The 22,932-nt window shown below is 32.0% G+C and overlaps 1 protein-coding gene across 3 annotated transcripts in view; it reads left to right on the top strand.

Annotated features, from left to right (window-relative positions):
* LOC143195665 (runt-related transcription factor 2) overlaps nt 1-22,695 on the top strand; it is a 207,591-nt gene extending 184,896 nt beyond the window's left edge. For all 3 annotated transcript variants that reach the window (XM_076403042.1, XM_076403063.1, XM_076403052.1), the window contains 2 exons: nt 18,072-18,188; nt 21,652-22,695. In XM_076403042.1, coding sequence (XP_076259157.1) covers nt 18,072-18,188; nt 21,652-22,121 — 587 coding nt within the window. In that variant the 3' untranslated portion in view covers nt 22,122-22,695. The remainder of the gene's footprint in view (nt 1-18,071; nt 18,189-21,651) is intronic.
* Nucleotides 22,696-22,932: the final 237 nt, after the last annotated feature.

Raw genomic sequence — 22,932 nt, forward strand, 5'->3', positions numbered from 1 at the left:
TAACTTATCACATAGATATCGCGAAAGTTCAAATCGAGAGAAAGAAAAGGAATCCGTTGTGATTCCCACGTGCAATATATGACGGTGACAAGTATACGGGTGTGTTCATTTGAGTTCCCATACTAGATTTCTATGTTTTGTGATTTCAACTTTTGTATATCTGTCAGAGTGACATCTTTATCATAACCACTGAAATAATAGTTGTTGCCATATATAAAATAAATTAAATATTATAGTATATTGCTTATTATCTTGATGATTTGATTATATTATATTATTTGCTATTATAAAAGTATAAGCATGCAAACAAAAATAAAATATTGATTTGCAGAATGTTTTTGTTACATTTAGATGTGTAAAAGTATTTCAAATATGTTTTAAAATGTTATACGAGTTTTTTTTAACAATTTAGACACAATAATATATTGTCCTCGGAGATTTATAATAGTAGGTGTTCGCATATATTTTGATATTTTTATAATATATATATATATATATATATATATATATATATATATATATATATATATATATATATATATATATAATATTTAACATGTAATAACTAACTAATGACATCTTGCACTTGTTCTTGTTGTAATAAATCCACTTTTCATCGCCAGTCACAATACGCCACAGAAAAAATTTTGCTTGCAGCAATGAAATTGTTCGTAACGGCATTTTTAGTCAATTTATAGCAGCCATTTTCCCTCCTTTGCGATCTTCTCCAACGCGCATAGATTTCTCAAAACAGTTAATTCAACAGTTGACGAAGTTTTGAAACCAAAACTGATACTTAAGATATGCTGGCGCAGCATCACCATAATATTTCTAAAAATATTTGGTAGGTTTCTGCAATAGGTTTCTTAAAGTGAAACATCAAACGTAGTCAATGTCGAACATTGAAACCTGAACGTTCAATGATTAGCGACAGTGACGACTTGAGTGACAGTGACATAACTCGTACACAGTCCATATAAAGTTACCATCAGCTACTCGACTTCACCTTATTTGGTATCAATAAATTCAAGATTGTCTAAGTATTTTCAGTAGAAAGAAATAGTGAGCTACTTACCTTACCCAATTTCACTCAATTCAAATATAGTGAACTATGTCATAAATATTAACAAAATCAAAATTAATAGGAAAGTGAGCCGGACTAGCAAATATATAGGGTGGGACAAACTCCCGCTACCATTGACGCAGTTTCCGCTGAGTGGCAATAATGGAACGATTATATTCAATAAATATTGTCATTATTTCTGCTCCTATTTGCGGCGTATATTTAGCTATAATAAAATTTGGACGTCGACACAACACAATGATTAAAGCGAAACTAAGCTAAACGTCACATAACCAATATGGCGCGCAATCAAATTGGTAGCGGGACTTTAGCCTCACCTTAGTGTTAAATCAAAATGATAGCGACACTTTTGCCGCACCTTGTATTTAAAATCAGGATTACCAGAAAAAATTCAATTAAAAATTTCACCTCGGTACATGAGCCATACACATAATTAGTGTCCAACTTTCGCTATATTTGCGCGTTCTCAGAAATTTCATTTGTATTCGAATCATTATAAAATCACGGTACACACTTTGACCATTCAAAAACAAGATTAGCCTAACTGTTTCCACAATATGGCAATAATATATTCTTTAATATTACATCAGCTTAAGGTAAGGCCTTTCTAGGTACATCCTATCATTTTAAATAAAATTATGCCATACGTTTCTGAGGAAAAGAAACAGCGATTATAATCTTGTAAACGAGTTAATGCAGCAAAACGTTATAGACATTCGTGAGGCGCATCATAAACAGATACGTTTCGCAGTATCATGTTGACTGTTTAAATTATTGCAATAAACCACTCAAATAAAATATTTGTCAGTCATATAATGAATATTAGTGACATGTTAATGCTGGTTGTAATAAAAAACCTAATGCAATGCGACAGCAACAATACTAATTAATGTGAGAATATACGAGGTGTGAGCTATGTTAATCAATACTTATTGCGTGCATGGATTTTGATAATTACTGCAGAATCAAAAAGGGGTAAGAATATAAAATAAATCAGTAATGATAAGAATCAGTTAACTATTTGACAAAGAATTCATAAGGCAATCTTTAAAAAGTAATAAAGATAAAGTCTAACAAATATTTCTCCCATAGACTAAACATCAACCCATGTACTGCAGCACAAAATTCAACTAATAGATATTTGTTTTTTCTTCAACATCCATGAGATTTTGTAATGAGTTCCAGAAGCTTAATCTATCAATTGGCATCACTATCTTTAAAGTCCGACTCAAATCCCCGCAACATCAAAAATAAATAACGTGTGAAAAATAAACTTTACTTTTAGCAAAGAAGTACACTATTTACATAAGTACACTAGTAAACGTGGCCCAAGCCTTTGATAAAATAAAGCATGAGAATCTCGAATACAAACTGGTAAACAAATCACCTAGGCAGTTCCACAAGATAGTATCTTGGGACCATTTCTATATCTGCTCTACACTGCTGATATCCCAACAACAAAATAAATATTACTTGGAGCATTTACTGACGACACAGTTATGATGGCAAAAAAAGTATCTGTGTCTAAAGCTATAGAAAAAGTACAAGTAGCAGTCAACAAGATTTACAAATGGACTAGAGGCTGGAAATACAGCTTAATAACTCCAAATATGTTCATGTTAATTTTTCGTTGTGGAAAATTGACAAAAACTTAATCATATCACTTAACAGATGCCCGATTCCTCAATCAGAACCAGCTAAATACCTCGGGATATATCTCGATAGTAGGTTAAATTGGAAATATGATCTTAGACAAAAAAAGCAGATTAGACTCAAAGTCAACCAACTCTACTTGTTAGACAGAAGATAATTTCAACTGGATCTAAAAAGATATTGGCTTATCAGTTAATCAAAAAGCCTATTTGGACCTAAGAGGTGCAAATATCAGCTTTCAGTAAAACATTAACACACACACAAAACAAAGTCCTACGCCTAATTACCATTGCTTATTGCTACGTAACTAACGAAGAACTGCACCATGACCTCGAACTCAAATGAATACACGAAATGGTTCAAAATTTTGCCTTAAAACATGAGACAGCGTTATTAAATCACAGCAACATGGAAGCAATACTGCTATTGGACAACACGCAGGAAACCGGAAGACTTAAGCGAACCAAGCAAGACGAACTAGTTTAGTATATAAGTGTATTTTTAATTTTAGGTTAAATAGATTAGTTTTATTCTAATTTGGGAAATACATACTGATGCATTAGTCTACACACCTTGCTTGTATATTAATTCACATACAACAAAACAGTAGTAATAAATTAATTCGTAAATTAAAGTTGAACTAAGCATATCGACTAGAATATATGATGTAATTTATTTTAAAAAATAATTTTAAAAAATTAAGCAAAAGAGTCAGATCCCAAGTTCCTACTTACTTGGAATTGAGTGTGCAATTATGCAGTTGCACCAAGACAAGATCTAATATTAACATGATTCAAACATACCAAAACAATTTATCGCAATATTTTTAACGACCCATGGTACCTTAAAAATGAGGAGATCAAGAGCGACTGCGTGAAGATAAAATCGTCGAACTACTACAACTAGTCGATAACACTGAACAATATTATAAAGAATATGTACAACTGTGACGTGATTGTATAAAATTATAAAAACAAGAAAATGGGTATCAAGACATGTTGAGTGCCATTTTTTACCATACCATCTAGGTACTGCAAGAATTTATAGCTGACTTATTAATCTGAATAAAATTCATATGATTCAAAAACCTAACTAAAGACATTGCATTAAAGATTGATCTAATTTCAAAGACACAAAACAAAGAAAAAAAGAAGTCTATGAGGCTCCATGGAAAACAGAAACAAATTTTTATTTAATATATGAAACAAATTCTGAAATCATAAAATAATATAACGAATTTTAAAACTTCTGCTTAAAAATACTTGAAACATAGGTCTTAGTATTTCATTCTAAGTTTTTAATTATATTTTGCTGTTAAAATAATACGATACTGCAACATTATAAAGAATATATTTACAACTACGACGTGGTTGTATATAATTTTAAAACAAGAAAATGGGTACCAAGACATGTTGAGTGCCATTTTTCACCATACTATCTAGTACTGCAAGACGTTATATCTAACTTATTAATCTGAACAAAATTTATATGATTAAAAAAACTGAAAAGGTATTTGTACAGCTAAAAACATTATATTAAAGATTGATAAATCTGCAAAGATACAAAACAGAGAAAAAAAGAAGTATTTGAGACTCCATGGAAAACAGTAGCAAATTTTTATTTAAAAGATGAAACAAATTCTGAAGAAAATCAAAAGATTATAATGAATGAAACAGTTAATTCCGCTTTTTTTTTTCCTAGAAACTCAAGTATTTTTTAAATACTGCTTAAAAATACTTGAAACATATATTTTACTGTTAAAACAATACTATATACTGAAAAACGTTTACAGAACACCTAGTATACGGTATATAAAGGAAATCCATAAAAACCTAACATTTATGTGGTAAAATAAGTTTTTCTACAGCAATTGCTGCTACGACCGAAACCACAACTTCAATTTCATTTAATTTCCTGTGTTTTTATTACTTGATTTGTTGACCGTATGAATGATATAGTATATTACAAAACCAACCGATTGCAAGAACTATCGATTTGATTTAGTGAGATTTTAGAGCATTTATACTGTTTTATTATTACGTAGTCAATCTTCTTTATATAGATTACTAGCGACCCGCCCCGGCTTCGCACGGGTGCAATGCTGATACTAAATTAAATACACTACAGAAAAAATATGAACGTTGTATATAAAAACATAGCGGCCCGCTCCGACTTTGCACGGGCATAAAATATATATGCCTATGTCACTCAATGAAAACATGATTAAAATCGATCCAGTATTTTTGGTTCATTCATTACTGCCCTTGGCCTGCACGCATTAAATTTGGAGTAAAACAATTCCTCTTCCCCTATACTTACTATGAAGATTTCCTGCTATCTTTGGAATATCTAAATTCATACAATTTTTATTATATTACACATTTTTAAACGCAAATTTTAAATTTGTAATATATCCGAAAATATTTGTTTAATTTACATGCTGTAAGGAACCATATTCATCTATATTAATTGCACACTGTATTTAAGGTACTTAATTCGATAAGGATTAATGCCGTATTGCTTAAAATAGCTTCGTAAATAAGCCATTTTCTCACGTAAAAAGTAAACAATAAAAATGGTTAATGTGGGTTATCCCTAAAAGATAAACATATACCATCGCGGACTTTTTTGTAAACCTTTTTATGGTGTACAATACTGTAGTACATTAATTTGATCTAACTCGTAGGGTTAGGCAGCGTTTTTGCTAATTGCTAAATAAGCCTAAAAAATAGGTTAATTTACGACATCATGTTAGAAACCTCTAAAATTAGCAATGTTGCCTTAGTATATTATGCATGTATTATACATATAAACCTTCCTCTTGAATCACTCTATCTATTGAAAAAAACCGCATCAAAATCCGTTGCGTAGTTTTAAAGGTTTAAGCGCACATAGGGATAGAGGGACAGAAAAGGCGACTTTGTTTTATACTATGTAGTGATTTTTAACCTAACGACCGATAACTATAATGATTTGAAATCATTTTCATGGATTTTAGTCGCACAATCATCTTGGACTCTTTGGCAACTTATTAATATTACTTAATATATGTTCCAAACCATGGAAATCAATTACCCCAGATTCATATCAATCTGCTTTGAGTGACTATACTGTTAATACTGCACATGTACTAACTTGGGCATTATTTCAGAACGCATTTGGCTTTACTCAACTGGGTTACTGGTGTGCCTGGTATATTTCGACAGATTATCATCTGCAATATAGATCAAAATCAATAAAATATATGTATCTACGATAAACAAGTGTATATATAAATCATCAAAATGATAAAGCCATCTCAGAGATGCATGTAAAATGTGACATAATTTGCTAAGAAAACTCCAAACCATAATATTCACAACAATTAGCTTCATAATTAATATAAAATGCAACAAACAAAAAACAAACGAAAATTATTCAATAAACTGCACTGGACCAGAACTCACTAAGAATTAATTTAAAAGATTTCGATAAATTAATTCTTCGGTAGACACATCAGCAAAATGTATTTATTTCAGTTTTAATAACTTTTTTGCGACGTTTTAGCGTGGTGACTTACATATGCTCTAGAAGGAAAATCCCGTTCAATTAATAATATTCGAAAGTGAGAAATTTAAAGATCAAAACTATTCCAACAAAATCCCATATATTATAAAAGAATAACTAAGCTGTTAAATTCCAATCTATCTAACATTTGATCGCAATTCCATCATTTGTCAATTTCTTCATCAATAACTTATCGAATTTATCCAAACCCAAGATGTTATTAATCATTCCTGTTTACAGCATAAAGAACAGTATATCTGCAATGAATTATTAAAAAATGTTATGGCCAATAAAACCTAATCAGTTCTTATTCCAATGTTTTATTTTTTTATGTTATTTTTATTAGCCGTAAGTGACTTGAAATACTAAGTATTCCTTGATTTTATTATATGTTTTTAAAAATTATATTATTTTAAAAGCAATGTATGGAATTTCCATTAAACCTCTTAGTGTGGTTATCTTTACATCACTTAAATCTTATGTTACCCAACAGTATATGAAAGAATACTCTACATCCCTCAAAGAGCTGCACATCTTTAAGCTTTCTATGGATACTTTTCGGGCTAGTTTCAGTTTCCTCTGAAATAATTGTATTAAATTAAGTTTATATTGAAATAACTACTTACTGTTTTTATACATTTCGTATATCTGATCTCTGATAGAGCTAAAATCATTCTGATCTTGATTCGTCACCCGTTTTTCATTTTTTGGGATATTTCAGCACCCGTGTCCAAACTAATATTCGATTCAACTGCAACAGGCTAAAATATTTTCAATAAAAACCGCTGCAACTTAATATTTAATAGTAAAAATGCTCTCTAACGAATTTTATTCTCTAACGAAGGGGCCTAGATTATCTCATTCCTGTTCAATATAATTGATTAGAGAAACAATGTGTTAGGCTGGCTTCAGCATTTTCATTCAGAATAATAATAAGCAGCGATTTGACATTTATCAAAACCTGTAGTTATTAGTTTTAAAAATATATTTAATTATAAAAATCTCCTTTTACCAACAATGGGTTTATCTGGACTGGACCAACAGTTTAACGTGGGCTCCGAACTACGGTCCTTAACATTAAGCCTACCGACTGGCGAGTGATCAACTTTAGAAATCATCCCAGAAGACATCCGGTCTTCCACAGCCTGGTTACTAGCGTGACTGGGATCATTTTCCTTGTCGGATTTTACACTCTTGCCTCAGACAATCACAAATTTTAAACAATTACAAATATAAATTTACCACCATGCTACAGCAGGATTCGAACCCGCGGCTATCGCAAGAGTAGGAGGACGCTATTGCCTTCTACTATCGGACCACTACGCCACCAAGCCGGCTTTTGAATCAGATAGCATTGTGTGTTTTTTTTTAACTAGAATAAAATGTAAAAGAAATTATTGTCTAATTCTAAAACGGTTCTACAAAGAGTGACAGGTAATAACAGGTGGAGCAAAAGCCCCGCTACCATTTTGATTGCGCGCTATCTTGGTTATGTGGCGTTTTGTTAGGTTTCGCTTTAACCATTATGTTATGTAGACATCCAAATTTTATTGTCGATAAATATACGCCAGAAGAACGAGCAGAAATAGCGAGAATATTTATTGAAAATAATCGTTCCATTACTGCCACTTAGCGGAAATTGTGTCAAAAATATCCTAAGCATCCAGTGCCTCACAATACCACAATTTATCGTTTTTATGCGAATTTTTGACAGTGCAGTATGACAGAAGACAGGCCTCGTTCTGGAAGACACCGAACGTTTCGTAACGCTGAAAATATGGCTCTGGTGCGCAATAGTATTTCAGGGTTCCCAGTTACACATTTCTGCACGCAGTTTAAGGCGAACTTTGAAAACTGATTTGAAAATGTTCCCGTATAAAATTCAATTTGTCCAAAAATTGCAACCGAGAGATCCTAATCAACGAATTGAATACAGTAATGCAATCCTGTCTGGTCGCCTAATGAAATTGAAGATTTTTCGTATAAATTGATAATGAGCGATGAAGCCCATTTTCTTCTCAGTGGCCACGTCAATAAACAGAACAGTCAGTTTTGGGGAACATAGAAACGTCAATTAATTAACACTATAAACAACTATATGGTGGGCCACAGCACACACAGCTCGTTCAACAATTAAATTATTGAATGACGTTTTTCGACAAAGAATAATTTTCGAATAATTAAGTGGCGATTTAGCATTTTCTTATTAACTTTTTTAAAATCAAAAGTTTATATGAATAAGCCCCAAACAATTCAACATCTTAAAGACAATAGTAGTCACAAAATTGAAGAAATTCAGGCTCAGATGTTGCAGGATGTCATTAAAAAAGCCTTAAAAAGAGCCGAAGCCGATATAATTTTTCAATCATAACGAGACAAAAACGTAAAAGTCATATAAACTTTTTGTGAAAACCAAACTTACTTATCTTTCCTTTGAGCAAAGTTATAGGCAATCAAAATGGTAGCGGGACTTTTGCCCCACGTTGCACTTTAAACAACTTCATGACATGAGGTCTCTGTTATTTTGAATAGACAATATACTGAACTCGATCCCCAATACAATGTTATTTAAACAGCTAATAAACAATGCTGTTAATTAACGATAAAATCTGTTTGTATAAAACTAGAATGTTTTGAAATACGGCTTTTTAACTGAAGATTTTATTACCTGAGTAATATTAAAACCAATAAGCGACACGTTTTTAACAGCATAATAAAAGCCATTAGACGAGGATAGATTCCGGGAACGGCGAGACGGTCGCAAATAAAAAAAAGCGAGAAGGCCCCCAATATTTACAATGTGTCTACTGTCGCGGTATGCAAAAAACAGCCGGGCCATTTCCTTTCTCGAATTTGTGTGATTGGATTTAGTAAATAATTAAGAGTTTATTAATCTCTATTGACGATCGACCGCGATGAATATGAAACACGGTCGTATTTCGATCGTATCGCCCACCGATCGTCACTTCGGATGAAGGTCTTCGATCGTTTTCCTCGGTGCATCGTGCACGCGACGTCTTAATTACGAGTACGTCTGCTGTCACTTCTTCGTCAAAGGTCAGGGACGATGTTAGTATTGCATGTGCATAGTTTTTTGTTTGTCCGCGGTGGTCAATGGTATGCTCCATGGATGGCTCCTTGGTGCATGTCCCATCGACAATTGGTTTAGTAATACCAATAACCTTTTTCTCTCATTAATTTGAACACTAGTAACTTTTTATTACTGCGTCCTTGTTATTTATTAGGCCAATTCAATATCTGTATTTTTGAAATTATTTTACTAAAGGTCCTTAGTGAGTAACGCTGTAAACTTATTACAAACACACTCTGTCAATAAAAATGTGTGAGTGTAAGTCAAACCAACTTGGTCAGGTGAGACAGCTGAGCTTTCTGGGAGGTCAAAGAGGGAAAAACAATCATGAGAGATCTCTATTGATTTAACTAAGCTAACAAATCTACGAAAATTTAACACCCTAATACTATAGTCCGTACAAAATAACAGTGAACTGCATCAGAAATTATGACAACCGTTGTCGCATCAACTTTGAGTTTTAGTTTTAGTTTAGTTTAGTTTAACATATAACAATAAATTCTAATATAAATAAAATAATGAAACAAAAATAATATTATCTAATGCATATATTGTCGAAGGACTTAAATTACAGTTAATTATACAGTCACAAGGTTGTTTTATTATATTTACATTTAAATATTTTCCACACATCACTAATGAAGTAAAACTCTAGATGCATTTTTTGATATAGTGCTATTACTTGTAGAATTAATCCACCTAATTAACAATTTTATATACAAGTAATGTTTTTTATTTCCATTGGAAAGCATTCAATAGAAGAGGACAATAAAACAACCAATGCATATAATCTAAATTTATGACATCACGTCGCAGTGTTGCCAGATTGCAATGCTAATGCAATGAAAATGCAATGCTAGAGAGGAAGACGTAATACTTTGTGGTCATATCTAAAACCTACGATCTATCCAAAATTAGTGTGAACATACGTCACCTAAATTTATGACTACAAAATGTCGCAATATTGATCGAGGTCATCCAAACCGAAGGTGCTATTAAGCTTTTCTGGTTCCAGCATGAAGCACAATATATCGGCAATGAATTATTAATAGATGTTATGACTAATAAAATCTAATCAATTGTTATTCCAACATTTACCTTTTTCCATCAATTTTTGATGTCTTAACATTATTTTTATTTTAATCACGGTTTAATATATTGGTCCCATTCTGAAATATCCATGTCTCATCTAAATACATAAATTTAAATAATAATAATAACAATAAGAGTCTTCTTTCATTTTATTGAATGCTTTTCAAAATTCTACTCTTTTAAAAGCAATATCCTTAAGTTTCATTTGACCTCTTCGATACTTTTCAGACAGAACAGCTTCCTTTGAAATAATTGTAATGAATTATGTTTATATTGAAAAAACTACTCACTGTTTTAATACGTTTCATATCTTAGATATCTGATTTTAGCACAAACAATCAAGCTGATCTTGATTCGTCACCCGCTTCGTACGAGGACGGTTTCTTTTCATTAAATCCAAGATGTTCATGTAATATGTTTTTTCATTTTTTGGGATATATCACTGACCGTGTCCATATTAATATTCAGTGCAGCTGCAACACGCTAAAAATATGTTCAGTAAAATCCGCAGCAAATTCATATTTAACAGTAAAAATGCTTACCTCTCTAACAAATTTTATGGCTAGAGGGGGCCTCCATTGTCTCGTTCTTTTAATCGGCACTTTTAATCAGAGTAATAATAAACAGCCATTTGAAATTTATTAAAACAAGTAAAGTGTTAAGAAAACGTTTCCAGTTTATAAACTCTTATCACTATTATTTTGAAGAATTTTGCATACGTTTGACAACCGGACGACTTTGACAGGCTGGTTCGTTTACGTGTTCGAACGTATCGACAGCATTGGTATCTTTTTTTTAACTAGAATAAAATGAGAAGGAAAATATTTGGAGGAAATTGCAGTAGGCAATACATTAAACATATTGATGACGTATGTGCACAGCAACTTTGTATAGACTATATGTCTCCTAACAACATATGATGGTATTATCTATATCCCCAACGAGCTGTATATTTCTGAATTTTCTGAGAATACTTCCCAGATTAACAGTTCGCTCTGAAATAATTGTTCATAATTTAATAAAAATAATTTTGGTAGTTTTCATGCTTTTAAAGCGCATTTATATACATACATATGTATTTCAAGCACGACAATTTGCAATATTTTACTATAACAATAATTCCGTCACTATACAAGTTATGAAATTTTTGAGTGAAAAACAGAATAACTGTAAAAATGATGATGAAGATTATCTTCTAAAAATTAGAGAGATTCTAAAGATTCTAGAGAGAGCTTATAGAAAGCTTCATGAATAAGTTTTACTAGACCGAAAATACATTTCCATCAAATGTATATAATATTTAAGTTTACATTAATTGTATTAACCAAAACATTACTAAGCATTAGTAATCTACCATCTGTCACAAGCTCTTTTGAATTAATTACCACTCCTAATATTATTATTATAGTAATGAACGTATCCTACAATTTAATATTACTTATCCATATTTTTATAAACAATTATAACATCACTTATACTATAACAATTTGTTTTTTGTTTTTGTAATTCCATGAAAACATCGTTATTTTAAAAATATTTAAAAATATGCGACAGGAAATAAAAACGTGATTAATTTTTTTTTATTGCATTTTAATGACATTTTATGTTATGTATATAATTGTTTTTTTTTAATATATGAGTTAAAATTGTGCAATATAGTCGTTGTCTAGCTACTAGAAAATAGCATCATTTTTTATCAATATAACTTATCTATTCTCACTCTCTCTCTCTCTCCTCTCTCTGTTCCTCTCTTTTAAATATCTTTCTCACTAGCAAAAAATTAAATACATATTATCCCGCAACCACCGTATTTGCTTGATTTGATTCCGGCAGATTTTTGGCAATTACTCAAGTTCAGACAAAATTAAATGAGGATGAAGTTGAATACAAAATGGTGAGAAACGATATTAAATAACCCTGTATATATTCGAAAAGTAAATAATGATTGGCGAATTAATTTAACATTAATGACAATAATTATATTTTGACAATATTAATGTATTAAATTACTACACTGTTTAAATGGAATTCTTTTGTTTGTTTTCAACGTAGGACCGTCCCCATTTCGTTGTGTCAGAACATGTGTTTATTAATCGAAACGCAGCAATTACACGAACAACGACTAAATGGAAATCGACTAACAATTTTATTAATATGGATAAGTACCGAAAACGGGCTTCACTCGATGTTCGCCTGGCTTTACCGCGTTCAGAAGAAGCGTTGACGCATAGCGAATAACATTATTTTTATTAGGCAGGTTTAGCACAAGCGTCAAATTTAAAGCCCGGTATAATATTAATTTTTATTGCAATTACGGGCGTTTAAAAAAACAATAATTTAATACTGAGTAATTTGGTATTTATTGCTTATATTGTTATTTATAAATATGTGAGTATTGTTAATATAACAATAAGGAGTATAGTATTTAAATATAATTTATTAATACAATTGAATTAAATTTACGTAACAATATAGACTAGATATACGATATTATTATTTGGATTTCATTTTTAGAAAATAATATTCAACAAATTATTTATAGATAACAAATATACATACACTGTTCACTTAAATTGCTGTATGTCAATTAATACTTTTAAAAAATATATGAAAACAACAAACAAAATGGGATTACTCAACACACACATTAATTGCGCATCTCTGGATGAAAATCTTGGGGAACTTACACTAAAAAGTGACATCTGTCAACAACATAAGGTATGTAACATCAGGCTTAGTAGAAATTACAGTTTCTAAAAATATGAAGTTCGTTTTAAACTCGATATTTCATTCTCATTCTACTATGTATATATACATATATATATATATATATATATATATATATATATATATATATATATATATATAAGGAACATGGAACCGAATTAGCCTATAAAATTTGATTTGGACTGGTACTGGTCAGTCATGTTGTCAAATATATGTAAAATTCTTCAAAACATTAATTATATAGTTAGAGGTTACAAACATTGCCAGACGTTGCAAACAGAATGTCAAAGTTGATGTGGCAACATTGCGATTTCCTCATATACAAAATAATGACATAAGTTAACAGTTGTATTATTTCTATATATATTGTTTCTGTTTCTATGTAGCTTTAGAGTAGCAGTTTTTCAAAAGCTGAAAAAAGGTAAATTGAGAGTAGAAAAACTCGTCAATCTACATGAAAATCCTATTCCATTCGCCTTCTTCACCAAATATGTCACTCTTCGGTTACCATGTATTCCATTCGATTCGTCAAACGCTACCTTTACAAAAAATCCAAAAACTGTATGGATTTTTGAATTGTATGTTGGAAATACGATTAACTTCATGCAAAATACATATGTTATACAAAAGATGGGAAAAAATCATAGTTAACTATGGACAACACTTGGGATTAAATACATTGCAGTCAGTTTTTTTATTGTTGGCTCATGCCTTACTTTAACATAACCTAATTTCACATAAATTAAATTCGTTTTGAAAATATTGCAATATTTGAGGCAAATTTTATTACAAAATTCTTCATTTTTGTCAAAATTCAGGTGAGGTCAGGAAATACCAGGTCAAACTACACCTTCTTAAAGATGTAAAAAGTATCAATTCGCCTACTATGAACAGAAATTGTTTGTAGATTAAAGGAAACCAAAGCCTGGAAACATCTGAAGGGAAAAAGCGTAACAAAACGACACTACAGGGCGTGATCGAATAAAACTATATTAGTTTATAGATTATTAGAAATAAATTAATGGTTAGTCCAAGCTCAGTTTTTATATTAAATTGAGTTTAAAATAAGCAGCAATCTACCGAGACGCTAAGTAAATAATGGAAAAATGTTAAATTTAATTCACTTTAATGTTTATTAATGTCCTCCTACAGTGGCGATAGTCGCGGGTTCGAATCTTGCTGGGATATGGATGTACTTTACGTGTGTGATCCATTTCACAGTTTACTACAGTAACCAGGCTGGTTAAGACCGGACGGTCTGTAAGTTGGTCACTGACCAGTCAGTAAATTTAATGCCGAGAGCCATAGTTCGGAGCTCAGGTTACACAATAGATTCAGTTCAGATAAACCATCGTTGGTAAGAAGGAGACTTTAAGATATATCAAAAAAATCTTCAAAATCAAAAAAAGTTTTTTTAAATAATATATTCGAGAATAACCTTACTATTAAACGGATTCAAAAGGTATATTATTTTTTAGATTTGAAAAACCAAATCCTACCAAAAAAATTCAAAAAACAATGATAATCGATGAAGATACACATTTATTCTCAACAGTGTACATTGAGAATAAACAATGAAACACTTTATACCTAAAATCTATACGGACATAGTCACACATACCTAAATAATTAATTTTATATCCTTAACCTTAAACAATACAAAATGTTACTGTCCTACATAAGATTATGACAATACTTAATTAATTCAAATAATTATGCTATACGTCTCTATGATTTTATAAAATATAACAACATTTAACTAGAGGGTATACGTGATGTAATACGCACACGCCTTTCTTGGGGAACTCCACGACAATAATACCATCAACTTCGCCGTCTCTTTCCCAGCGGCCGTCAGTTTTCCCATTGTTTCAGTTTCGGCTTAAAACTAATTTCCCAAGGTCATCTATATTGATGTTTATGTTATTGCGCAACTCGGTATATCCGCGGAGGCAAAAAAAGACTCCCCGTAATATTTGAATTCGAATATAATCGAAATTCAAAGAGGTTCCTTACGGCGTGTGTGGTCCAATTCGGGCAACAAGAGCGTTCACACTGTCAAAGCTTAATGCCAACAAAAACAGTAGCGTGGGTGTTGAACTATAAATAGTCAAATGTATCTGATTGGTCGGAAAAATGATCGTCAATTAATTATAGTAAGTAGTAAAATAGGAAAAAAAGTACATTCGCCATTTGGTCAAGATTATATAAATAACAATTGCAAAATCCCCGGCCTACCATAATAATACACATTTTTTGGCAAATTTTTTTTTATTCAACATAATTCAATTCAAGGGTGATAGACCATATTTGTGGTACGATTTGTCCTTCGCTTCAAAACAGGCCTCAGTTTCGGCAATCACTTCTTCATTCGAAGAAATTTTTTTCCCAGCGAGCATTCTTTTGAGATCTGAGAACAAATAGTCGCTGGAGCCAGATATGGAGAATACGGTGGATGGGGAATCCCAATTCATTGGTTTTTTCCATCGATTTTACTAACTTGTGACACAGTGCGTTGTCTTCGTTAAGCAGCACTTTCTTTTTCTTCAAATGCTGCCGTTTTTCGGCGATTTCGTCCTTCAAACGGTCCAGTAACTCTATGTAATAGTCGCTGTTGATGTCGTTGTTATTTTTGGTCAAAAGTGAGCTCGCGAGACACCCACTTTTTCATACCCAAATATTCGTGAATGATATGTTGTACACGTTCAGTTGATATCTTTAGAATGTCTGCTGTTTAATTCAATTTCAATTTACGGTCATTCAAAACCAATTTGTGGATTTTTTAAAATGTTTTCATCGGTAACAACTTCTTTTGAGCGTCCACTGCATTCACCGTTTTCAGTGCTCATTTCACCCCGTCTAAACTTAGCATACCAATGGTTGAATGATTCTTGATGGTTGATTTTCCTGGGGCAGTGTCCGAAAACTCGGAATCAAGAATTCAAGCAAGGTCGAAGCAAGTGTTTGCTTCAACTGTATTTTCTCCTTTCAAAAATCATATTTTATCAAGACGCGAAATTCCTTTTATCCAGTTCTTCACAATAACAAAAGTTGCTGATCCGACAGCTGTCAAATTTATACACGCATATCCTTTGAGTATTAGAGCTAACTAAAAAAAATATGGATTTATTTCTAGTAGCGCATCTAAGTGTCAGGCCGGGGACTTTTCAATTGATCTGTTAACATGAAATATAACCTAATATAACTTACTTAACTTAATTAAGAATATGGGGACAATCAAATCACTAAAGTAAATGAGCGTATATATAAAACCAAAAAACATTCGATCTATATTATGTTATAGCACGTATTTTGATCATCGATATATATTGTTCAAAATACGAACCATCAATGGAAAAGACTTAAATAGCGGTTAAAGCCAATGATTTTGACATTTATCTGCATATAATTCCACTTCTCTATTCAATTATTCATTGTATAGAGTCACTACACATGGACATATTTAAAAAAACAAACTGTTACGGAATTCAATTAAACACTTGTACACACACTTCATATCCAGATACTCTAGTTTGGTTTCAATGATATAAAAGTGGATATTTTGATGTCAATGACTAGGAATGCACTAGGTGTTTATCTGGACTGGACCTACAGTTTAACTTGGGCCGCGAACCACGGCCCTTGACATTAAGCCTACCGACTGGCGAGTGACCAACTTAGAAATCACTCACAAAGAGATCCAGTCTTACCCAGTTTGGTTACTGGCGTAACTCGGATCATTTTCCTTGTCCGCTTTTGCACGCGATTGGATAAAGACAATCAAAAATATTAAACAATCACAAACATGCCGTATCAGGATTCGAACCCCCGACTATCGCAACAGTAGGAGAACCTTCAGCTTATGTTTACTATGGTATCATGAATGTAAACCAAATGAAATTACAACGAATAATGACCAAAAGAAACGTACAGAATAGTAGAAGTGTCATTTCCCTTTTCCATTATGAAGTTCCTCCTTTAGAAGTAAAATATGAGTAATATTTTCCAAAAGACATCTGGTCTACCCAGCGGGGTTACAGGTGTGACTGGCATCATTTTCCTTGTCGGATTTTACACTCTTGCCTAGCACAATCACAAATATTAAACAATCACAAGCATAAATTTACAACCATACCCCAGCAGAATTTTAACCCGCATCTATCGCCACAGTAGGACAACCGTCCTGTTGCCTTTACCACTGCGCCACCAAGCCGGCTCATTCCTCTCTTAACAATATATTTACCAATGCATTGAAATTATATTAGATGTATTAATTTAAGCCGGTTATTTCACGAAAGATGGCCAGCGGCAAAATGGTGAACGGAAATATATATGTCACGACTAAAGATATGTCTACAATTTCTGATCATTGCATTTGCAAACCAGGCACAGCATGATATATATTTAAATGAGTAAATATGCCTAGTTTTGATTTCCATTGTACGAAGCGTTACTTTTTACTTAAATGCAAAAGACATGTAACGATGGAGGTATCAGTAGAAGAACATCCCGTGAATTTTTCCAGAGTGTTTAATTAGGCGATTTCCACGTAGACGATATAGAACGTCCAGAAGCAGTAAAGAAGTATGAAGACTGATTGACTATTGACGTTGGCTACCATATTAATTAAAACATACAAACGTTATATCCATGGTATATATTCGTAGCGCGAAGGTCTTTTACAAGACCTCAGTGTGATAAACTACCATAGTAACCAATAGTTTTCGTGTAATAAAGCTTATAATAAAACTAGAAAAATAAAAGCGGTTTTCATTTGTACTCCTAATACGTTATCCCAAAGACGTAATACTCGTTATATTATCAATATACTAAACTTAGTATCGGATTAATGTTATTAATTATTTTTTATTGTTTCAGAAAATCCCAATGGACCTAGTATGACCTCTTCCTATGCCGCCAACTGGACTGAGTGTAATAATTACGGCTATACACCACCAGCTTTATATGACACATCTCATCAAGATCTACCTGCAGGTAAACTAGTCAATAATTAATATATGGTTCTACTTTTCTGTTCAAGCTAATTGATACTAGATATTAATAATTTCTCAGGATTTACTTTGTCATCGCAGACATTATTCAATAAGATATTAAGCTAACACCATCGTTAAATCAAATTTTAACAACTGTTCTAATTTCAATAAGTTTTACGCTTTAAGATAACACCCAATATATACAATTTAGAGGCATTATTAAATATATAATGGATATATTGAGTTATCCCTTCTTTGTTTGTCTTTCAAGTTTTTCCAAATATCCATTTCATTTACTGATTTCGAATGCTTCGTTATTTAGTGAACCGTTGCGAGGAACCAACATTGTTTAAAAAGGCAAAATATAACGATCAAAAAAAAACCAAGAACCAAGTTCTCGGTCCAGAACTACGACCTCTTGAAATGACCTTTTCACCCTCATCATTTCAAAAATACATTTTTTATCAAATATGGATTTATTGATGTGCAAAATCTTCATGACAAAGGCTAACAACAAGTTCTTCTTAAATATAAAAACCTTCTTCCTTGAGGAGCATCTCCTTAGAAACAGCACCTCAGTTATCAGACAAATCAATTGATTGTTAATTATAAGCTCAATTTATGTTTGTGGTGTGTTTCTACTTGTCATTATATATTATATTACAGCAAAATTTCTGTTTTGAGTGAGATATTGTAAAATAAAAAGTTGAATGACAAAATGACAGGAATATAGGTCATCAAGATTGCCGCAATTTGTAAATTCGTTTAAGAGTCAGTAGTGAGGTCAAGCAATGGTGAAAAGAGGTTATAACTATTATGGCTGTATAATTAACTGTAGTTTTTAGATGTACTATAATGTTAAAATAAACTATATTTCATAACATTTTTAAATGACGTATGAACGAAACAACTGTGAAAAGACTATAGTTATATCTTAAGTTATAGGAAGAAGAATATAGGAGCCATAACTTTTGTTGTTCGAATCACTTGGTGGAAGCTTCCAAACCATAAAATATAGCTGCCAACGAATAAGAGACAACTGTTATAATATATATATATATAGTTCTGCTATTTCAATCACTCCATGTTTAAACATACCTTAACAACATAAAAAGAAATGTATGAAATGCTCATGTTCATATTTTCTGTCTTTACACACGTATCAGGTGTTTGCAATACATGTATTCCGATATTTTTAAAATTTATAAAGGCTAATAATATAAAAATTTATAAAAAAATTGATACTATATAAAGCGCTATGTCTAATGAGCACGCATATAAAAGGACATACTTCACAACTCTTGCAGTGGATGACCGAGCGCTGTCAGGAAGAAGTTGATTTTGCAAGAGGATGTCATTCAATATGTTCAATTTACGTTGGTAGACATCTGTATTAAAAGTGTTTTCGATTTCAGTAGCTTGTACCTTTCTAATCTCACAATACACACTGCAAAACTTTATGGTCATGAATATACCGCTTCAGCGTTGATATGGATGGCTCTCCTCGACAAACCCATCACTTTTGCCTCTGAGGTTGTGGTAATAGATCCACTTTATCGTCAATTTGGATATAATCAAATATAATTACTTTAACATTATAGTACATCTAATACATATTTTATCGAAGGACTTAACAATTGTATATGTGAGAAACGTATTTTACTTTCATTCGAGAACATATTCACTTATTATGTTTAGTTCTTGTTTCCTTCGATGGTGTGTTTACTTGGCAGGTCATCTTGCCATCACTGTATTTTTATTTCTTCTCCTACTAACTGTGTACTATTCTTGATAAAATTAATCACTGAATTCTGTCTAATGCATTTAGCATATCTACAAAACAATTAGTATTCATTATCTCCTCATGCATTCTAACCTAATGCTCATGTTTAATTTTGAACAATTACAGTCATATCAGAGCACACAAATCTTTCACGTCCAACAATACCTTTTTCTCTAGTTATATTGAATTAATTATGTGTATACCTTTAGTTGTGTCCACTCTCATGACTCTGTCTCAGGAATTTCCAACATTGCACAGCATTATCACATATCCTGAAAGTTTCCTTCAGTCACTTTCGCCTTACGACTCACTGTCCAATTCAATCACTAAACTGTTAATTTTTAATCCTTTGTATATCTTATCGAGTTCATCCAAACCGAAGGTGTTATGGTTGACAATGCTTCCTTCCAACTATTAATAAATATAATAACAAACAAAACCCAATTGAATGTCATTGTAACTTTTACCTTTTTCCATCAATTTTTATTGTCTTTACACTTTTTTGTTACTGTCTTGCCAAGAGTGCCACAATGAACCATTTTGAAGTATTCAAGTTTCTTATGTTATTTTATGCCTTTAATTGAATTCTTTTTAAGGTAATGTCTGGAAGTTCCATTAAACCTCTTCGGTTTATCATTGCACTATTTAAGTACTATGCCCTGTAAGAATGTATGAAAGGATGTCCCTCAAAAAGCTGCATGTCCGTAATTCTTTTATGTATACTTTTCAGAGAGACAATTTTTTCTAAAATAGTTTTATTAAATTATGTTTATTTCGATAACATAGTTTGTGTACTTACTGTTCTTTTACATTTCATATATTTGGTCTATAATAGAGCCAATATCAATATTCAACAATATTATAATAATATAAAAATTTATAAAAAAAATTGATACTATATAAAGCGCTATGTCTAATGAGCACGCATATAAAAGGACATACTTCACACCTCTTGCAGTGGATGACCGAGCGCTGTCAGGAAGAAGTTGATTTTACAAGAGGATGTCATTCAATATGTTCAATTTACGTTGGTCGACATCTGTATTAAAAGTGTTTTCGATTTCAGTAGCTTGTACCTTTCTAATCTCACAATACACACTGCAAAACTTTATGGTCATGAATATATCGCTTCAGCGTTGATATGGATGGCTCTCCTCGACAAACCCATCACTTTTGCCTCTGAGGTTGTGGTAATAGATCCACTTTATCGTCAATTTGGATATAACGGGGCAGCATCTGCATAAATCTCTAAATATACTCGATAATTAAACAACACAATTATTAAACGTCAAAAATTCAATTTTGAGCATTTCAATGATTAGGGTCTCTGCGCGCTAAATAATACTAATTAAAAAACTATTATTTTGTCTAGAGAACTGTCAAAACCATCGAGATTAATAGTTATTTACATTAATACATTTTTACCAACAGATATCACTGAAAAAAATACATGTAAACAGCTAATACTATTTTAATGCACTATTGTATCTAATGTGTACCGTAATTAACAGTATTAATTGTCTGTAAAATTAAGTTTTGTCGGCCTAAAATTATCATAATGAAGAAAACATAATTTTTTTTTGTTGTGTCATGTAATTAAAGGATGAAATTTATTATTAAAACACTTTTATAAAATTAGTTCTTCAAGCACCTAATAATTTCAATGTCTTTTGGTTTTCAGTTTTACCTGATCCATCATCGGAATTCTTCAGTACATCGTTCACGAGAAACTCGCCGCCATCTAACTGCCCCAAGTCCGAGCTGATGGATACGTTCCCCAGTCGAGGCTACCACCAAGACACACCCTACTGTCCCAACAGCTGGAACACCTTCCACACGTCCAACTACAACAATAACTACTACAACCCACCGTACAACCCACAATATTATAACACCACCACGCCGATAATGCCAGCGCCCACCATCATCTCCACCGTCAACCAGAACCAAATCCACTTCCATCTACATCCGAGCGATACCACCCGAAGCGAATACTTCCTACAAGAAAGCCCACTGGGCACCGAAGACTCCAGACATTTAGTACCAGTATCCACCAGCGCAGTGATAGGGGACCAGGCCGTGTCCGAATCTATGCCCGAGGCACCCAGAGAAGGAAGTAGCGGTCAAGATACCGTGTGGAGACCATACTGAGGCCTAAATTTAGATTTGTTCCTGAACTTTTGAAAGCGGTTAACGAATCTGTAATTATAAGTGAGTGAAAACGGGACGAGAGCATTATAATTTTATCTAAATTAATAATTGTTAATTAGAATCAAACCATTACCAAAAAAACACTCTTTGCTTTTCCTCAAAACACAGTATTGACGAAGAGCAACGAAATGTTTATTACGTGCTTTTCTATGTAACAAAATTGTTACTAGTTTTCCTTTATTATTTGCTTAGCTATATTTATTGATACAGTAATACAAATTTATCTTAGATTTAATACCAAAGTTGTACAGAAGCCCATTTTTATGTTTAAGTGTTTTTATTTTACCATAGGAAATCATTTGTGCGTTACCGACTTCCTATTGTTTGCCAAAAAGAGCGGAAAAAACTGACGTGTGCATGCATTTAGAAATAAATTTAAAAAACCAGTGCGGGCAACAGAAAGCCTGTCACAATATTCCATTTTATTTTATAAACTTTTAGTTCGAAATTGTTCTGACAACAGATCATATCAACCAATGTGATGCGTTTTATGTAAATATAATAATTAAAAATATACCTAAGCCCTTTTATTTTTACCTTTTTAGAATAAAATTTACTTGAATCTAGTTTTTTTCTGTTATAATTTAGGATGCCCTTTTAGAGAACGTAACCATAAATATAAATAAGTCTTGAATTAAGAAAATTCATTATTTAATTTTTTATTATTTAATTGGAGATTCAAATAAAAATGTTGGCCATTCATAAAAGTGCTAATTACGAATTTTCGCTAGGAAATTACTTACTTCATCTC

This window comes from Rhynchophorus ferrugineus, unplaced genomic scaffold (genome assembly GCF_030347505.1).
Source record: "Rhynchophorus ferrugineus isolate W39M unplaced genomic scaffold, kcgeb_rfMv2 rfM1, whole genome shotgun sequence".
Taxonomy (NCBI): domain Eukaryota; kingdom Metazoa; phylum Arthropoda; class Insecta; order Coleoptera; family Curculionidae; genus Rhynchophorus; species Rhynchophorus ferrugineus.